The following is a 20,085-nucleotide window of genomic DNA, read 5'->3' as shown; positions in this document are numbered from 1 at the left end:
AGACGTGCGGGAGAAGCTCCTACCAACGGAGCGCATACGAGCACTTCAAGAGGAAATAGCGGGATTTTTGCTCGACCAGGTCATAGATCCCAAAGAAGGATTCTCTACCGCCCTCATGAACCACTCCCAATTGTCATCTGCTCCGAAGGCACCAAGACAACATGTAGGAGAAATTGTATATATACCTAATTGTATATATATATACATGTGTATGTGTGAATAATGGTGGTTGTGAGACATTCGATGATATATATATATATATATATATATATATATATATTCTACGAGAAATTCTATATATTTATATATATGCATAACGTGTACAATTTGTAGTATCGTAAAATACCAGCAAACGAAAAAGAATTAAGTGGAAAACACAAAATTAAAGAAAAAGAAATCATGACTCCAAACCCCCCCCCCCAACATTTTAGTACCGGTTGGTGTTACCAACCGGTACTAAAGTGCTCCCCGCCCCCGACGCTGGCTCATGCCACGTGCTGGCCCTTTAGCGGTGGTTCGTGCAGAACCGGTACTAAAGGAGGGGGGACCTTTAGTCCCCACCCTTTAGTGCTGGTTACGGAACCGGCACTAAAGGCCCTTACGAACTGCTGCTATAGCCCGGTTCTGCACTAGTGGTCCGACCACGAGGAGACGTGTGAACAAACAACGCGGGATCATGATCACTGAGCAAGAAACCAGTGGCAGTCACCACAGAGGCGAAGCGCTCAAACCAGGCGTGAAGGGCCTGTTTAAGACCATAGAGGGAGCGGCGAAGTCTACAAACCATACCATCAGGAGCATAGTACCCCGGTGGTGGCTGCATATAAACCTCCTCACGCAACTCTCCATTGAGAAAAGCGTTATGAACATCAAGCTGAGAGATAGACCAATGACGAACAAAGCCATAGCAAGAAGAGTGCGGACAGTGGTCATGTGGGCCACAGGAGCGAATGTCTCACCATAATCGCGTCCCTGCTCCTGCTGAAAACCAAGGGCCACAAGACGCGCTTTGTAGCGCTCAAGAGAACCATCAGAGCGAGTCTTAATCTTGTAGACCCACTTGCAGGTGATGGGACGAACACCGGAAGGGAGGGAAACCAGATCCCAAGTGCCAGAGCGCTCAAGGGCAGCAAGCTCTTCGGCCATCGCAAGCTACCATTCAGGCTGAGTCATGGCAGTCCGATAGGAAGTGGGCTCAGCAATAACAGAGAGACCGTACCGATCGGGAGAGTAGCGATCAGGTGGGGGCGAGGCCGAGCACAGAGGTTATGAAACGGGGAAGGCTTGAAGGAAGGTGCACCAGAGGGGGAAGGCGCATCAGGAGAAGCATCCTCAGAACAAGGGCGACAAGTATAGTGGAGAGGAAACAGTGAGAGAGGGCGACGGACTGGAGATGATGCTGGAGAGGTGGAGGAGGAGGATGGGGAAGATGGTGTCGGTGATGAAGGAGAAGGAATGAGAGGTGAAACATGAGGCACATAGCAGGGTGTATCGGGGAGAAGAAGAAAAGAAATATCGTCCACAGAGAAGCTCAAAGAAGAAGGGCATGGGTAGTAAGAGCGGGACTCGTCAAAAGTCACATCACGCAAGATGCGCAAACGACAACCAACAGGATCCCAACAACGATAGCCCTTGTGCTCATCACTGTAGCCCAAGGAAAACACACTCTACCGACTGAGCAGTCAGTTTGGTGCGTTCTCGCGGGGCAAGAAGGACATAGCACACACATCCAAACATACGAAGAGCTGAGTAGTCAGGAGAACGACCAGTGAGACACTCCATAGGAATACCACCCTGCAGAGCAGTCAATGGCTGAATGTTGATGAGATAGGTGGATACAGAAACAGCCTAAGCCCAAAAGTGGGGTGGAAGGGAAGAGGCAATCATCAACGCACGAGCCGTCTCAAGAAGATGACGTTGCTTACGTTCGGCAACGCCATTCTGAGCATGAGCACCAGGACATGAGAATTGGGCAAAAGTACCCTGTTCCGCAAGAAAACCACGCAACAGCTCAGAGATGAACTCACCAGCGGAGTCAGCACGAAAAGTATGAATGGGCGTGGAAAACTGGGTGTGAACCATGGCAGCAAAACGTTTGTATATAGATAGAACCTCGCTACGAGATTTCATGAAGTAGAGCCAAGTGTAGCGAGAGAAATCATCAATAAACAAGATATAGTAGCGATGACCACCTTTCGAATCAAAGGGAGCAGGACCCCAGACATCAGAATGAACTAAGTCAAAAGGACGCTGAGATACCGACTCACTAGTAGGATAAGGTAACTGGGTCTGTTTTCCAAGTCTGCAACCATTACAATGTAAAGAAACATCTCCAGATACAGACCGTAAGAGGCCCTGACGAACTAAAGAAGACAAGCGAGAACCACAAATGTGACCAAGGCGATGATGCCACTATTTGAAGGACGCGGACGAAGAGGCAGCAAGAGCATGGGAGCTGGCAGAAGTGGTGGCAGCGGAAGGAACACAAAGCCAGTCAACCTCCCAAAGGCCTTTCGACTCACGGCGCCGGGGGCCAGCACCAACCAAAGCCTTGGTGTGACGATCCTGAATGGAGCAAGAGTCGGTATCAAGAATGATACTACAACCAGAATCAGTAAGTTGGGCAGCGAAAAAAAGATTCATGGTAAGGCGAGGAACATGTGAAACACTAGGAACAGAAAAAGATGGAGTGGAAAGAAGACCATGACTAGCAACAGAAAGAGGTGTGCCATCGGCGGTAAGAACATTAATAGGCGAATTAAGAGGTCGAAGAAAAGACAACACGGAAGAATCAGAAGACATATGAAAGGAGGCTCCAGAATCCAGAACCCACGAAGATGTACCTGACTATGTAGATGCTTGCGGTGGTGGAAGTGGATGCAGTCACATCAGCAGCGGAACCAGTCGACGAGGAGCCGGAGGAAGCAAGTAGACGCTTGAGGCAAACAATGTCCTGGTCAGTGAGTGACGAAGAAGACGCTAGAGTGTCGCTGGAGGAGGAGCGCCTCTGGTCTCGCTTCTTCTGGCGACAGTCAGACTCTGGGTGACCTGACCGAGAGCAGTAACCACATAAGGTGTCACGGCGCGACGTCTCAGCATAAGGAGGGTGACTCACCCCCCTGAAGGAGTAGGCAGGAGTGGTGGAGCGGTGAGGCGAGCAGATGACACAGGAGCTTGGGCGGCCAACATTGATGGAACCACAAGGAGCCCGCAGAGCGAAGGCGGGTCTCCTCAACACGAAGCTCAGCAAGCACCTCCGAGATAGGAACACGCCCACGAGCAAGTAGGTGAGCACGTCGAGGCTCGAACTCAGAGCGGAGACGAGATAAGAACTCATGAACCCGCTGAAAGTCCAAATCGGACCGAGTAGTCTGACAGCAACGGCAAGTTCCACAAACAACTGTCCGAAGAGAGTCAAGTTGACGCCAGATGGCAGAGCACTGTGAATAGAACTCATCAACAGAGGAATCACCTTGCTGGAGGGTGTGCTCCTGACGCACCACAGATAGGTAGAGAGCATCACCAGAGGGCTGATAGCACTGACAGAGATAAGACCACATCGCTGCAACTGTGCCAAGTCCCATGAACTCCGAAGCAAACTGAGGGAGGACACTCACAGTGAGAACAACAGCAGCTCGAGCATCATCATTGCACCACTGAGTGTAAGAAGACAGATCATCGTAGTACACAGAAAGAGCATCTGAATAAGCAGATACCTGCTGATCATAAGCATCAACCGCGGCATCATCTAGAGCCTTGGCAGCATCCCGGTCAGTTTGACAGGCATCAGCAGCAAGTACCGACGGCACCGGTGGAATTGGGGCCACTGGTGCAACAGGACATGGCGGACAAGGGACCTCGCCAGAGAGAACACCCCACAGAAGAAGTCCACGTATATGGATGCGCATGAAGCCCACAAACTCAGCATAGTTTGTGCCATCAAAGATCACCGAACAGCGAGGGACAACAACATAGCCCGAGGAGGACATGACGAACTTGCTGTCTTTTTTTGAGTCAACGGCCTGAACCCGATCTAGATCGAGCGAAGCGGGCAGGAGCGCTCACGCTCAGGCGCGAGGCAGGATCGGGAGACCAGATCGAGGGACGCAGCCTCAAGAGGTGCAGCCAGCAGGAGCGGCTCCAAACCAGGGCCATACCGGAGCGGAGCAGCGGCCACAGCAGCCGAACAGGGCGGGCAGACAAGGCGACGGCCGGACGAGACGGGCCGGGCTGGGCGGCGACCAGAGGAAGCAGGCCGGACCGAGCAGCGGCCGTACTCGGCGGCGGCCGGGCAGGGCGTGGCCGAACGGGGGAGGAGGCTGCAGCGGCATGACGGAGCAGCTGCTGGACGGAGAGGCAGCAGAGCCGGGTCGGGCCAGGGACTGGGCAGGAGACGGCCGGAGAAGCAGCGGCCGGAGACAGGCAGGCTAGGAACGAGGAGCATGGAGTTGCATCGTGCAGGAAGCTAGCCTAGGATCTGATACCATGTTGGATAATCAGCAACTAGTATTCACTGAGGGCCAAAAGCCATTACATATACATGTGTGGTGAAGTGCAGAAAACCCCTTATACAATGGGGATATACTGAAAAGGGACTATACACATCTAACAGAACTAACTACACAAACTCTGACAGATTTCTTGCGGTTAAGTTAGAAGTGAAGAACAATTGTTGGCGTGGTATTATGTGATTTAACCCCTTTTCGTACACACACACACTATCTTTATGTAAGACATGTGTCAAAAATTCAGCACCTCAATCTGTTTGCTTTTAGTTGTCAAGTTAGTTATGATGACTGCAATTGTGCCGTATGACGAATATCCATGTCACCTCAAAATTTTGTAAATTATATACTCCCTCCGTCCGGAAATACTTGTCGGAGAAATGGATGTATCTAGATGTATTTTAGTTCTAGATGCATCTATTTTTATCCATTTCTCCGACGAGTATTTTCGGACGGAGGGAGTATATCCTATGAGGTAAGTCATCATCCAATGCTTTGAAATGCCTATTAGGGTGTGACTTAGTGAAATAATTTGACGTACAATTGCTCTTTTCTGATCAAGGTCGTTTGTACTCCACCCCTTTTTTTAATCTAGTTATAATTGCTAAATCTAAATTTGTTGCAGTAAATTTCAAATGACATAAAGAACTTCAGATTTGACTGAGTTAGACCATCCTATGTCACTCCCTCCGTCCTATAATATAAGTTTTTGACACTACACTAGTGTCAAGAACACTCTTATATTATGGGACGGAGGGAGTAATATGCAAATTTGTTATATAGATACTAAGGTGACATAATTATTTAGTGTGTTATTTCAGATTATCTCCATTCTAAGTTTCTGTAGTAGAATAGAAATTTTAATAAAATATCACGTGATGAAGATTGCTGTGTCTTGCGTGAAGCAGCACCGAGGTGGGAAGTAGCACAAGTCAAGGAGCAGTACTCCGGCCGGTAGCTCCTATGAAGCTTACCATCCCATGGATGAGGTGGGTTAGATTAAATTCATGATTTCCTTCTCTTTCTCATGCTCAGATCTGCCTTTGTTCTGTCTAATGTGGTGCGTCATTTATTTACTTTTTGAGTAAAAATAAACAACATGATAAGATTAGCAGAAGGCAGTCCAATTGATTGGTTTATGGTCAGAGATCTATAGAATTATTCTTCTCCATGGTACAAATGGGAACAAGACAAACTGGCAATATCAGTATGTGAAATTGTGAATAATAGCTTCCCAAGGAGTGAGATCCAAAGATCGTTGGTATGAGAGTGTTGCACCATTTCTAGCAGAAAAACATGTATCAGTCACCATTTCTAGAAAATTATTGGACCATATAAACTAATCATCGCACGTGAAAGCATTAATTTTAGATGAACAGATGAGCAGTCGAAGAGCGTTTGCGAGATTCGCAGGTGCTGCTACCTTGCTGGGGAGGGAAAGACACTCTGGACAGGGTAGTGGTCGTCCGTGAAGGCGATGGAGCCGTGTGTGAGAAATCAGTAGTCAGGTCAATGTAATAGCTCAATCGGCCAGATGGTAATTTTGCAAACGGAACATATCCGCATTAATATTTCTTAGGTAGCATCCGGAATGAAATAATATGATAGAAACAATTACTTCCTTCGTTCCTAAATATTTGTCTTTCTAGAGATTTCAACAAGTGACTACATACGGAGCAAAATGAGTTAATCTACACTAAAAGATGTCTATATACATTCGTATGTGGTAGTCCATTTGAAATCTCTAAAAAGACAAATATTTAGAAACGGAAGGAGTATATGAGAAAATTGTCTTTGCTAAGCAAGGCTTTTGGAATCTATAACCCTAATAGAGCAAGGAAATGAGCCACAGAAATGTTGTGCATCATGAGTTTCTGAATAGTGTATATGTAAATGGCAAAACTTACCGTGTTAATCCCAAATAGATGATTGCAGCACCTGAAACTGAAAGCAAAATTACTCTGGGTTTGGCCTCTCCAACACAGCGATGACGATTACGGTATTCTGATCCTACATACTCCCTCCGTCCGGAAAAGCTTGTCCCAAGCTTGTATCAGTGCTAGATACATCCATTTGAGGGACAAGTTTTTTTTCAGACAAAGGGAGTAGAACTTAATATACTTTGTCCGGCTGATTGGGGAATCAAAGCTGCAAATTATATACAAGATAAAATTCAGAGATGTCTTGGATTCATGAACTATATACCAAATAAAAAGCCCTTTTCTTTTCACCTGAAAAGAGCTTACCAACATAACAATCAACAATGACGTATAGAGGGGAATCTTCTCAAACTTGTACAGAAGGGAGGAAATGCAAAAGGAAATAACATATACATTATGCATTGCAACGACACAATATTCCAAGCCCATGGCGTGAGTCGCTTTAGACATTTCAAACCGATGTGTCGAACAGAATGTGTAGCAACAGTTTGACCAGTAAAACACCTAGACCCATCGGTTCAATCACCGTTCCGGTTTTTTAAACTATATGCTACCACGAGCCCTTGGCACTTTCTTCACCATAATCTAACTTTTCCTAGCCCTAAGAAAATAACCTTTCCTCGACGTACTGCATGAGCACAGGACTTCAATAACCGAAAGAAATGCAACAGCTGAACGGTTTACACCTAACCCATCCATAAAGCTCAGAGAGAGAGAGAGAGACAGCCAACAAAAAAAATCCAGAGAGAAAAATGGGGCTTACGCGTCCCGTCGGCGTCGCTGGAGGAGCGCGTTCCCACGACAGGCGTTGAACGGCTCTTTTCTCGCCGTTACCCTCGCCGTCGCCGTGCCGCGGCTGTGCCTCGCATCACAGGCAGCCAGCGGAAACGCGTGCGCGTAACGGCGAACCGAAGGGCCGTCCGTCCGTCCGTCATGTGGACTCTTCCCTCCCCACGGCGGCTACGCGTCCCTCCCCAACCTCCCTATCCCCCACGAGCACACCAGACCAAACCCTCCGCGCTGTCTTTCCTTCCAGCCTAGCCGACACGGTGGCGGCGGCGGCGGCGGGAGGAAGGCAAGGATCCGCGCCTTTGCTTGAGCGCCAGGTGAGCGCTCCTCCCCCCTCTCCTCTGCTCCGTGCCGCTCTCATGGATCTGGGTCAATCCGACGCGCCGTCCCTCTGATTTGGTTGCGCTTGTTTGCTTGCTCCCGCGGTTTCCGCTTTCGCCGTAGCAGTAAGCCGGTGCTGCTCCCGCCGCCGCCTCCCCATCCCCGCTAGGCAGCCCCGAGCCGAGCACGCGGACTGCGCCCGCTGGCGCCCGCCGCGGAGCTGCCCGTAGCAGCCAGGTCGGTTTGTTGGACAAGTGGTGGTTTTGACTTATCTAATACGGAGTATTTAGCATTCGGCTTGGCTTGATTCAGAAGCATGCACGAGCTATTTCCCATTTGGTAATTCATTCATTCACTAAATAGCTAGATTTTTTTCTTGTGCGTTGTACTATGTTTAGACTTCCCTTTGTTTCTGGCATGTGAGCGCCTTCTGGTTATCGATGTGGTATAGCATTTTTGTACTCACTCATTCCGACGTTCTAATAAATCCAAGGGTCGAGTTATTTAACCGTGTTACAGCTTCCGGTTGATTCACATAGATAAAATATGCGTGAGTTTTGATAGCAACAGCTGTTGAATCATACAGTACGTTTTATAAGATTTTCCCATGGTAAGCGGTACCAAAAGCATGGCACAAGATTAAGATGTTAGGATTGATCATAATGCATTAGACAATATGAACTCAAAGATATCATACAGAGGCACAAGCTATTAGGAGATTTGTACCAACACAACTACTTAAAGCATCTCGAATTCTAGATACAGCTATAAATCCGAGCCAGTGGGGGTACCTACCTACTGCACTCATAAAACTGCAACATTATAGAATGATGTGGGTGGTGTTTATAGAAAAGCTTATGCAGAGTAAGTAATGCTTGTATATGATTTGTTCTTCATGCTGCTTGAACTCTATCCCCGGCCGATTTGCGATGTATCTGACTAGTGCCTACTTGCTACATGTATTTGTTGTTGCTGTTAGCAGCTGACATTTTATATAGTAGCACAAAAATCTGTTGGGAAAGCAATTCGGATTTCATGGAGGTTTGAGATGTTGATTTTTATGGTGTTCACCTTAGATAGACAATGCCCCTAATGGTGGACCATGGCTGTGCTGTTGGTAATCAACCCCTCTTATTCTTCAGGGTCATATTTTAAGGTTTATGCCCTTTGGTTTTGCTGTATAATAACTATAGCCAGTGATTGGTGCCTTGTCTGATTGAGAAAGATTTTTATGGTGTTCACCTTAGATAGACAATGCCCCTACCATGGCTATGCTGTTGGTAATCAACCCCTCTTATTCTTCAGGGTCATATTTTCAGGTTTATGCCCTTTGGTTTTGCTGTATAACAACTATAGCCAGTGATTGGTGCCTTGTCTGATTGAGAATTTGATATTCTTATGTACAATTTGTCAAAAAATAATTCCCCGAATAGCAGAAAGATCGAAACAGGATAAGATGATAAGAGTCTTATACCTTTGTCTATCTTTTTGTCTAAATTTGAGATGCTTATGTACAGATTAGTTTGGACTGACTTTTTGCCTAAATTTGTGTGATGATCATCTGCTTTCTTTTGGGCTCATCATGAAGTCTTTCTATTTTCTATTAAATCGAGGAAAACACGAATTTAGCTCCATTTTAGAAAGTAGCAAGCAGCAAATAAAACGGCTGCAGCAAGAAGGAAAAAAGTCTCTTGTCATTTTTTATTCTATCAATGGACAGAATCCGAAGACGAGATTAAAAATAACTAGTTAAAGTAAGCATGAAAGAGTTAAATTCCATTTTTTTTTTACTACACTACATATGTTGGGAATTTCCATATTGACCTTGGACATATAAGAGTTCCGAATCGAATCTCCTCGCGAATGGAATGAGAAAGCATGTAAATTTCTCTAATTCGGTTTCTCTTTGTGCAGAATTTGGTGGCCAATGCCCAGTTCATATAAAGATTACAGTACAGCAACCGTTCCTGTGGAACATGGAACTTCAAGTCCGATAGTAATATAGCTTGCCCTTGTTTTGTGAAGAGGATTTGAAGGAGGTTAAGACTGCTTCTACTATCTGAAGACTCCTGCTGAACAAAATGGTCCCTAATGGTAATGGAAACCTCAAAGCTGATATTCAACAAGTAGAGTCAAAGACATCAGAAAATGATCCCGGAGCCACAGATGTCAACACTCTTTCCACTCAAAATGTTTCAAAACAGGGAAATCAGCGGAGTGGGTGTCTCAAATTTGTGAATCGCTTTTCTAGTGGTGCCCACTTTAAGAAGCTGGGCCCTTCTCCTTCAGTCAAGTTTCGACAGCTTGCACTTCAGCGTGATGACTTTTCACGTTCAATCCATTCTGACAACCATGACAATCACGAACATTTTCGATTAATCAGGAAAATTAACTGGGGCCATCTGTGGGCAATGGGCAAGGATTGGATAAGGCAGCCTCTTAACATGGCCCTTTTCGTCTGGATCGCTGTTGTTTCTGTATCTGGTGCAATACTCTTCATGGTTATGACTGGAATGCTGAATCATGCTTTGCCTAGCAAATCAGAAAGAGACGCCTGGTTTGAAGTGAACAACCAAATTTTGAATGCTTTATTCACACTGATGTGCCTTTACCAACACCCAATGCGGATCTATAACTTTGTGCTTTTGTGTCGATGGGACCAAAAGGACATTCTAAGGCTTAGGAAAGAATACTGCAAAAATGGGACATATAAGCCTAATGAGTGGATGCACATGATGGTGGTTGTGGTCTTTCTTAATCTGAACTGCTTCGCCCAGTATGCCTTGTGTGGTCTCAACATAGGGTACCGCAGATCTGAAAGGCCTCCTCTTGGTGTCGCCGTGACTATTTCTTTTGCATTTGGGGCTGCGTTATTCGCTAGTGTGTATAACATTGTCAGTCCTCTTGGGAAGGATTATGATGCAGAAGTGAGAGAAGGTGATCCAGAAGCGCAAGCTGGGGTCACCTCAACTGAAGGCGCAAGGGCAGCAACTTCAGGGAGGTCACTTGAGAGAAGATACTCTTTTCTTCAAAGCGAAGAGCGCCGTTTCGTGGAGAGCAGGCCTGAGTGGGTCGGCGGACTATCAGATTTCTGGGACAGCATAACCATTGCATACTTGTCAATTTTCTGCAGCTGCTGTGTTTTCGGGTGGAACGTGCAGAGGCTTGGATTCGGCAACATGTACGTCCACATTGCAACATTCCTGCTCTTTTGCCTGGCTCCGTTCTTCATCTTCAACCTGGCAGCAGTCAATATCAACAACGAAACCCTGCGAGAGGCGCTGGGGCTTACCGGCATCGCGCTGTGCTTCTTCGGTCTGCTGTACGGTGGCTTCTGGAGAATACAGATGAGGAAGAGATTCAACCTCCCAGGGAACCCCTTCTGCTGCCGTAACCCCGATGTGACGGACTGCTTCCAGTGGCTGTGCTGCTGCTCATGCTCTCTTGCTCAGGAGGTGAGGACCGCTGATTACTATGACATTGCAGAGGAGAGGTCATACAGAGGGCAGGTAAACGGGGAGAGTCAGCGTGTGATGTCCCCATTGGCTCGTGAAGACGGTCTGCCGCTTTTCAAGTCAACTCCAGCTTCGCCGTACAGGAGTAGCACAGGCACGGCTGGTCAGTCCATTTTCATCATGGAGAGCCCATCAGCTCCGCGGAGGTCGTCCGGTGCGACCCCTCTCGGTGCTTCGCCGACGAACGGCGGCGACAGGGCGATGAAGGCGCCTGCTCCATCTGTCTTGCACAGAGAAGGTGAAGATGAATCGTAGTAGCATGTGGCGGCCCAGCAATTCGCTTATCATGAGGTGAGGTGACGAGTCTTGCTCAGTCCATGGAGATGGACATGTATATTTGTTGTAAAGAAAATTTACCACGCCTCTCTTCATATGCGGCCAAGTTCTTTTTTTTTTTGGGAGGTGCTAATCGCTCTTCCGTGAGAGATGCATTAGAGTATTCAGTTCTGCTCTACTGTGTACGTAATTCTGAAGATTTGTACAACGCAAACTCGCTTTTGGGGTGGAATGGCGTGATTGGCCTCCGTATGTTTAGTGTACTGTATTTGGTTGGAGACGTCATGGCTAACAACTGAACGTGACGCTGCTATCGGATATCGGTATGTTAACCTTGGAAAAGAAGTTGTTTCAACGAGTTAATTGCACGTTGGTACCACACTTGCGCACCTACTCACGAATCAGTACCACTACTCGTGCATGTCGCAGTTCAGTACCAACTCAGGGCTTAAGTGGTGCATAACGGACTGAAAGCCGTATAAGCGCGTATTGACCGCGTATCCGACAGGTCGGGCCCACATGTTAGGTGACACGCTGGCCGAATCGGCGCGTGGACGGGTCGCTGACTAGGACGAGGCCGACGCGGTCGGTTACATGGGCTCGGTCGGACTCGCCTCACTCTCGCTCGACGCTCGACCTCACTCTCACTCTGGCTCTCCCTCCTCTCTCCGATTCGCCGCCGCCGCCACCTCAACCGGCTCATCGTCGCGCCATGGAGGACGAGAGCAGCCAGGACTCAAGCGTGCAATACATGAACCTCTCCAACGACGAAGCCACGCATTTCCGGGTGAGTTGTAGAGCTAGGGTTAGGGTTGGGTTATCAGATTTGGGATTTGGGGGGATTTGATTTGATTTGGGGATTTTGTTTTCCTTTTGTTCCTGTAGATCCCTGCTAGCATTGAAGACCAAGACTACAGTGGCATTGAGACAGCACCCAGAGTTCTTTGCCATCAGCATGGCGTGGCGGCTGAGAGGCGTGTAGCATTCGAAGCATTTAACACGGGCAGGAGGTTCTTAGTCTGTCCTATGAGTGTAAGATTCTGTCCAAACTCTGTGTTAATTGTATTGTTTAATCTAGCCATGTGCATATAATTGTTCAGTCCAGAGCATAGAATTCATGTTCTTTAATCTAGCCATGTGCTGATGCACATTGTTTAATGAGTACTCTTGTAGCATAGCTGTGATGGTCATTTTGTAGCTGTCATGGTCATTTTGTAGTTGTGTTTGGCCTGCCTGGACACACCACCACCAACCTGGAATTGTATTGTTTACTGGGTAGCTGTGAGGGTCATTTTGTAGCCATAGTACTACTGATGCTAATCAGTGGATTAGAAAATGTGTTGATGCTTGCCATGTATATTTAATTTGGGCAGTAATTTTATAATTGGTCAACAGCTTAGTTTTCAGTGCAGATAATCATTGTTTAGCTCACAAGAGTACTCACTTTGCAAAGTTGTTTAGTGTCAATGTCAGAAGCTCAAAATTCAGATAGTGTTTAGTGTCAGAGGTTCATTCTTTAGTTGGCTATATTATTAAAGTTTTTTCTCAAAGATGCTTAAAGTTCATTTTTTAATTCAGTGGCTAGTCATTTAGGGTCCTACATTGTTTAAAGATGCTCAAAGTTCATTGTTTAAAGCTAGTTGCTGAAAGTTTATTGCTTAAATAATTTACCTAGGAGATTGATTTTGCACATGCTATGGTTGTTTATATTGCACGAAGATGACAACTGTGGTATTGTTCTCTGGGTTGACCCAGAGTGGCCTCCTACATTGCAGAATGCCTTGTTGAAGCTATGGGAAATGTATCATGACAGCAAGAGTGATAGGAGGAAGGATAACCTGGAGAGTTCACTCACTATTCACAATCTCACTGAAGAAAAAAATAATCTAGAGGCCAACTATGACAAATTGGTTGAAGATGTGCACCAACTGTTAAATGCTCAAGAGGATAGGAGGGTAGATTTCAGCTATTTGCAGGCTAAGATGCAGAATGTGCATGTTTCTGATTCAGTTGTATCTGACATGAAGACAGAGATGGGGAAGAAAGATGCAGAGATCTTCAAGCTGCAGGAGAAGTATAAAGTACCGATGAACCTGACACAATCTCAAGGCACTTGCATCAGGAACCTGAAGTTTAATCATCTAAAAGAGAAGGAAGTGCTTAGTACATCCACCAGGAACCTGCAATTCCAGGTTGATGAACTCAAAAAATCTGAGGAAAAGCTCACCCAGGATAACACCCAGCTGCTCCTTCACATGGGAGATCTCAAGAAGGGGCATGACAAGCTCACAGCAAGGAGGGATCAGCTAAAGATTCAGATTGCTGAACTGTTGAAGTCAGAGGAGAAGAACAAGCAGAAATTGAAGGGGATCCTGGACATCTTGTCAGAATGAAGATGTAGAGGAAGAGCAAGAGCAAGATCCAGATCAACATGAAGAAGAAGAATGCTGGCTTTGCTGACCTTTTGTGAAGTATGGTGTTGTTGTGAACTAAGTTATGTACTATGGATGTGTAGTTGTTGTGAACCACTATGTTGTTGCTTTAGTTGTTGTGAACCACTATGGTGTTGCTTTAGTTGTTGTGAACCACTATGTTAACTGTTAGTTGCTGTGAACCACTATGTTAATCAATATGTTGTTGTTGTGAACCAGTATGTTAACTCTTAGTTGCTGCTTGTCTTAGTTGCTTGAACTCTTTTATGAACCCCCTAAACCAAAGTTGCTTGAACTCTAAGGCATTTAGGCTCCGTCGACGTCGAGAACCCCCTAAACCAAAGTGGTTAGGCATTTAGTCTCCGTCGACGTCGAGAACCCCCTAAACCAAAGTGGTTAGGCATTTAGTCTCCGTCGACGTCGAGAACCCCCTAAACCAAAGTGGTTAGGCATTTAGTCTCCGTCGACGTCGAGAACCCCCTAAACCAAAGTGGTTAGGCATTTAGTCTCCGTTGACGTCGAGAACCCCCTAAACCAAAGTGGTTAGGCATTTAGTCTCCGTCGACGTCGAGAACCCCCTAAACCTAAGTGGTTAGGCATTTAGGCTCCGTCGACGTCGAGAACCCCCTAAACCAAAGTGGTTAGGCATTTAGGCTCCGTCGACGTCGAGAACCCCCTAAACCTAAGTGGTTAGGCATTTAGGCTCCGTCGACGTCGAGAACCCCCTAAACCTAAGTGGTTATGCATTTAGGCTCCGTCGACGTCGAGAACCCCCTAAACCAAAGTGGTTAGGCATTTAGGCTCCGTCGACGTCGAGAACCCCCTAAACCAAAGTGGTTAGGCATTTAGTCTCCGTCGACGTCGAGAACCCCCTAAACCTAAGTGGTTAGGCATTTAGGCTCCGTCGACGTCGAGAATCCCCTAAACCTAAGTGGTTAGGCATTTAGTCTCCGTCGACGTCGAGAACCCCCTAAACCAAAGTGGTTAGGCATTTAGTCTCCGTCGACGTCGAGAACCCCCTAAACCTAAGTGGTTAGGCATTTAGGCTCCGTCGACGTCGAGAACCCCCTAAACCTAAGTGGTTAGGCATTTAGTCTCCGTCGACGTCGAGAACCCCCTAAACCAAAGTGGTTAGGCATTTAGTCTCCGTCGACGTCGAGAACCCCCTAAACCAAAGTGGTTAGGCATTTAGGCTCCGTCGACGTCGAGAACCCCCTAAACCTAAGTGGTTAGGCATTTAGTCTCCGTCGACGTCGAGAACCCCCTAACATTGCCAATAACACTAATCACCAAATTGATAGCATAACATTGCCCATAACACTAAGATAGTTGATAGCAATTCAGTACACTCAAACATAATCATCCAACCAGTTTGACTTGTAGGTTCAGTACAATCAAACCTAAGCATCAAACCATGGTTCAGGACACAAAACATTGATCAGTACCATAGTTTTGAGAAACAACAACTCATTACAACACTCATCTGTTACCACTAGGAGAAAACCAGGTCATCCAACCAGTGTGATTTCTTGGGGGAGAAGATGTAGAAGGAGTTGCATATCTTGGGGCAGTGAATGGCCTTGCACCACTAGTTGATGGTTGTGAACTTGCACCAGACCTTGCTCCAGATCTTGCACCAGTCCTTGCACCAGACCTTGCTCCAGAGCTTGCACCAGTCCTTGCACCAGACCTTGCTCCAGAGCTTGCACCAGTCCTTGCACCAGACCTTGCTCCAGAGCTTGCACCAGTCCTTGCAGGTGGAGGCTGTGATCTTGGTGCAAGCTGGGATCTTGCAGGTGGAGGCCGCTGCTGGGATCTTGCAGGTGGAGGCTGCTGCTGGGATCTTGCAGGTGGGGGCTGTGATCTTGCATGTGTAGGTTGCTGCTGTGATCTTGCAGGTGTAGGTTGCTGCTGTGACCTCTTGGTCTTGCAAAAAGGAGTGAGATTGGTATTAGTAGACAACATTAAAATATTAACAAATGCACTAGTAAACTAATACAAAAGAAGTGAGATTTGGTATTACCACATGCTTGTTTTTCCTCATAGCCAAATCTGGTTTCAATTGTTTCAGGCAGTTGGTGTATCTATGGCCTTGGAGACCACAGTTAGAGCATGTTATTGTGGCCATTCTACTGCTGTCCTTTGGCTTTGGCACTTCAAACTTGCCCTTGATCCTCTTCTCTTGCTTTCTTCCTCTCCTAACATGAAATTCTGGTGGCTCTATGTCTGGTCCAGGTGTCCTTATCCAGTCATGTTCACCAGGAACAGGAAAGATCATAGGTTAATATGCTGCCACATAAAATGGTTTTCTGAAGAATTTACAAACAAAGTCCTCTGGAAACCTCTTGGCCTTGTTAATTGCTGAAATTGCATGGTTGCATGGTAGGCCACTGAGGTCCCATTTTCTGCAACCACATGTATGATTATCCAATTTCACAGGGTGTGTTTGCTGCCCACTGGTCACTTGCCATAAATTAACACCAGCTTGAATGGGTTTGCAGTATCTAGCCCTCTCCTTTTCCAGCTCTAACTTCTCAGCATAGTGTGGTGTGATCTCCCAGAAAGCTGCCTTTCCTCTCTCTCTTTTCTCATGCCACCTCACCATTTGCTTGTCCTTAATACCATCAACCATAGTCCTAATAGGCTTTTTCCTAAAATCAAGGATATACTTGTTGAACACCTCAGATAGGTTGTTAACAACCAAATCTGTCTTGCAGTTAGTGTCAAAAGCATGACTTGCCAATGTTTTCTTAGGAATTGCATTAAGCCAGATCCAAGCATCCTCACACTCATTTCTCAAATCATTCATAGCAATATTAAACTTATATTCATTGTAAGCATAACTGGCATTATCCATGCATTTCTTTAGATCTTCCCCCCTAAAACCAGCATTCTGGAAATTTGCATATAAGTGTCTAAGACAATATCTCTGGTGGCAGTTTGGAAATACTCTATTCACTGCATTGAGTAGCCCCTGTTGAAATTACAACAGCAAACTAAGCTACTGACTACAGATATAGTTGAAAAAAAAACCTAAGCAACTGAAATCACACAGCAAACTAAGTACTTACCTTCTGTCTATCTGACATGATAGTATAAGGACCAAATTGGCCAACTTCTCCTCCTAGACATATCTTGAGTTGGTGCAGAAACCAGCACCAATTTGCTGTATCCTCCTGACCAACAATGGCAAATGCAATTGGATAAATGTTGTTATTGCCATCTCTGCCAGTGGCAGCAAGGATCTGTGCACCTGTGGTCAGCTTAATAAAGCATCCATCAACACCTGTTTTGCAAAAAAAAGAACCAATTAAGTCAGTACATAGCAAAGAAACTACAGCAAAGGTGTAATCATGTACATAGCAATGGACTAAAGCAAAGAAACAACTAACTAACCAATGAAAGGTCTGCATCCATTGAGAAATCCCTCCCTTGCTCCATTTAAGCACAAAAACATTGCATGAAACCTTGGCCCTGGATGTGGTATTTTTTTGGTTGCTTTAGGAACTAGAGTTGTAACTACAACCCTACTTCCAGGGTTTGTCTGCATTATGGTTGCTGCATAGTCCCTTAACCTGGGATACTGCTTCTTGTGCTCTCCTAAGACAGCTTCCACAGCTAAGTTTTTGGCCCTATAGGCCATGTGCTTAGGAACCTCAACACCATACTTCTCATTGCAGGCATCAATCAGAGTTTGTATGCTAGTGGTTGGATCAGACCTGAACAATGACTCATATGTCTTTGCAAGCCACTTTGCACTAACCCTGAAAGACTCTGTAGTGGTAGGGCAAGTGTGCTCCAGGTTCATTTTTTTTATAGCAAAAGTCTTTTCACCTTTGATCACAGCAGCAACAATGTGGAACTGACAGTGCTCATTTCTGCAACATGCAATTATCCTTTGGTCAGAGTTTCTATGATATCTGAAATCTCTTGCCTGTGAATTGTGCAAGCTCAACAGAGCATCTCTGAATTGCTGCTGATTTGTGAAGCACATGTACTTACATAATTGCTGGTGTGGGTGCTCCTTTTTTCATTGAACCATATCCTAGGTTTTCTTTTCTGTGCCCTACTCTTCTTGCTTTTCTTTAGCACAAATTGCAGTGGCTCATGCCCATCATCTTCACTATCCATCAGCCAACCAATTTCTTCTTCATCTGATGAAGGAATGAAATATTTCTTCACCTCCTTTAAAACACTAGAATGTGTTCTAGTGGTGGGGCACCTCCTAATTGGCAGCTTCTGTCTCTTCTTTGGAGGTTCTACCCGCAAAGGTTGAGCTAACTCCACATTCAAGCTCTCCTCCCTCTCTTCATCCCCACTCTCTTCCTCCTCCTTCTCAAACAGATCCTCAACCTCAGTGTCACCCTCATAATGCAGTTGTTCCTCCTCTTCTGACTCATCATCTGAATATTCATCTTGATCATCTGCTAGTTGTTCCTCATCTGCTTGTCTCTTTCCATCTATTATCTCTGTGTCTTGAGAAATCCTGTACTTCTCCAAGTAGTTGTCACTGTCATATGCCCCTTCTGGATTATCACTACTGTAATATCCCTCCTCCAACAAAACTTCATCCTCCATCACAGAATTCAGCTTTTGTTTACCTAGATTTTTGCTCTCTTGTGTGCAAAAACCACTAGCTTCAACATTGGTACTACTACTGCACTGACTATTAAAAACAACCCCTTGGTCATCAACAGCAAGCACAGCTGGCTCACTGAAATCATACACAACTGGTGGTGCATAAAGAATGGTCTGTAATTCAGCATTTCTCTGAATTGCAGCACTGTCAGTGGCTGTTGCTCTAACTAACAGATTCAAAACTAAAGTATGCTCATGCTACTTCTTAATTTGCTGCAATTTAATGTTTGTGTCAATCAAGTCTAGGCCATGCTCTCTCTGCTCTCCTATGCATGTGTTCTCCATGTGATACAATTCATCAGAGAATGTAAATCCTTGTGTATGCAACAATGCATACAGATTGAGAAAAGTGACATCAGAACTGCATATCTTCCTATCCAAATTATGTAGGGCATCAAAGTGAATCCTAACATCCCAGATAGCCTCCTCCACACTACAAGTGCCAGCAAATTTGGACATTTTCATTAACACTAACCCTAGCCCCAAATTGCAAGAAAGAACAGAGGAGAGGGAGGAGGACTTACAGCACCCCACCACATCCATGGGTCCAGTGATGGCTCGTCAAAGGGTTGGCGACCCAGATCTCTGCCATCCGCAGGCGCTGCTCCATGGTCAGCGGGGCCTCCTCCTCCATTTCTTCCTCGCCGCTCGAGTAGTACGACGAACTGTCGCCGTCGCCCTCGGCCAATCCTGGGTGCGCATCGGCCCCGAGGCCAGGAAGATCTCCGTACCCGCCCACACCGCCACCGCTGCTCGAGCCGCCGCCTACACCGCCGCCGCCCGGGTTCGCCGTCGCCATTGACACAGAGGAGCACGGGGAGGAGAGGGAGAGGGGAACGAGAGTTAGCGTTCGAACCGGCGGCTCGGTTCGACCTAGCCCGTTAGGTCGGCCTCGTCCTAGTCAGCGACCCGTCCACGCGCCGATTCGGCCAGCGTGTCACCTGACATGTGGGCCCGACCTGTCGGATACGCGGTCAATACGCGCTTATACGGCTTTCAGTCCGTTATGCACCACTTAAGCCCTGAGTTGGTACTGAACTGCGACATGCACGAGTAGTGGTACTGATTCGTGAGTAGGTGCGCAAGTGTGGTACCAACGTGCAATTAACTCTGTTTCAACTCACTGTTTTCTTGCGCAGGAGGCTGTTCTGCTCTACCCTGCCCTAGAAAAACAAAAAAACATACTACTGTATGTGTGGTGACGAGCCCATTTCTTGCTCACCAATCACGAATCGGACGACCATTTCACGTTCATCGAACTCCTCCGTCCGGCGAGACGCACGCCACGTACGTACGTACGTTTGACAGCTTCAGCACCGCAGTCCATGTCATTTCATCATCTGACGCATGACGCAGAGAAAATCGACACATCTCCACACCTTGCCGGGCCAACGAAAGCCACACTCCAGCATGCATCAAGCCAGAGATGGCTAGCATTGCACAAGTGCGATTCACTTCACCGGGACTGGTTCCTTCTCGCCCTCCTCGATCGGTTCAACCATTTTGACACGAGAGAGCAGCGTCTCCTTCTTTCACAGTCCACCTCCAACGTGCAGAGCAGAGCGGCCTGCACGCCCCTCCTGTTTCCCCGCGGGAGGCAGCTTCCCAGAAAGTTTTTACCCGTGCCGTCGGTGCGTGAGGTGAGCGCCACACTGACCGGAGACCGTCG

The 20,085-nt window shown here is 46.6% G+C and overlaps 1 protein-coding gene across 3 annotated transcripts; it reads left to right on the top strand.

The window, feature by feature from the left end:
• The first annotated feature begins 7,173 nt into the window (after window positions 1-7,173).
• LOC109731454 (uncharacterized) lies at window positions 7,174-11,578 on the top strand. Of its 3 annotated transcripts, none has more exons than XM_020290603.4 (2): window positions 7,174-7,551; window positions 9,470-11,578. In XM_020290603.4, exon 2 carries the CDS (start codon window positions 9,637-9,639, stop codon window positions 11,323-11,325), a length of 1,689 nt encoding a protein of 562 aa, XP_020146192.1. In that variant the 5' UTR covers window positions 7,174-7,551; window positions 9,470-9,636; the 3' UTR covers window positions 11,326-11,578. The 3 variants fall into 3 exon arrangements, with proteins under 3 accessions (XP_020146192.1, XP_045084062.1, XP_045084063.1); XM_045228127.2 differs by having other exon boundaries at window positions 7,304-7,894; XM_045228128.2 differs by lacking the exon at window positions 7,174-7,551 and adding an exon at window positions 7,588-7,792.
• The last annotated feature ends 8,507 nt before the right edge of the window (window positions 11,579-20,085 follow it).

The sequence above is a fragment of the Aegilops tauschii genome, chromosome 1 (genome assembly GCF_002575655.3).
Source record: "Aegilops tauschii subsp. strangulata cultivar AL8/78 chromosome 1, Aet v6.0, whole genome shotgun sequence".
NCBI lineage: Eukaryota > Viridiplantae > Streptophyta > Magnoliopsida > Poales > Poaceae > Aegilops > Aegilops tauschii.
This window is presented reverse-complemented; position numbering and strand designations above follow the sequence as displayed.

Coding starts and splice junctions, on each gene's coding strand:
- LOC109731454 (XM_020290603.4), top strand. CDS start 9,637: ATGGTCCCTAATGGTAATGGAAACCTCAAAGCTGATATTCAACAAGTA.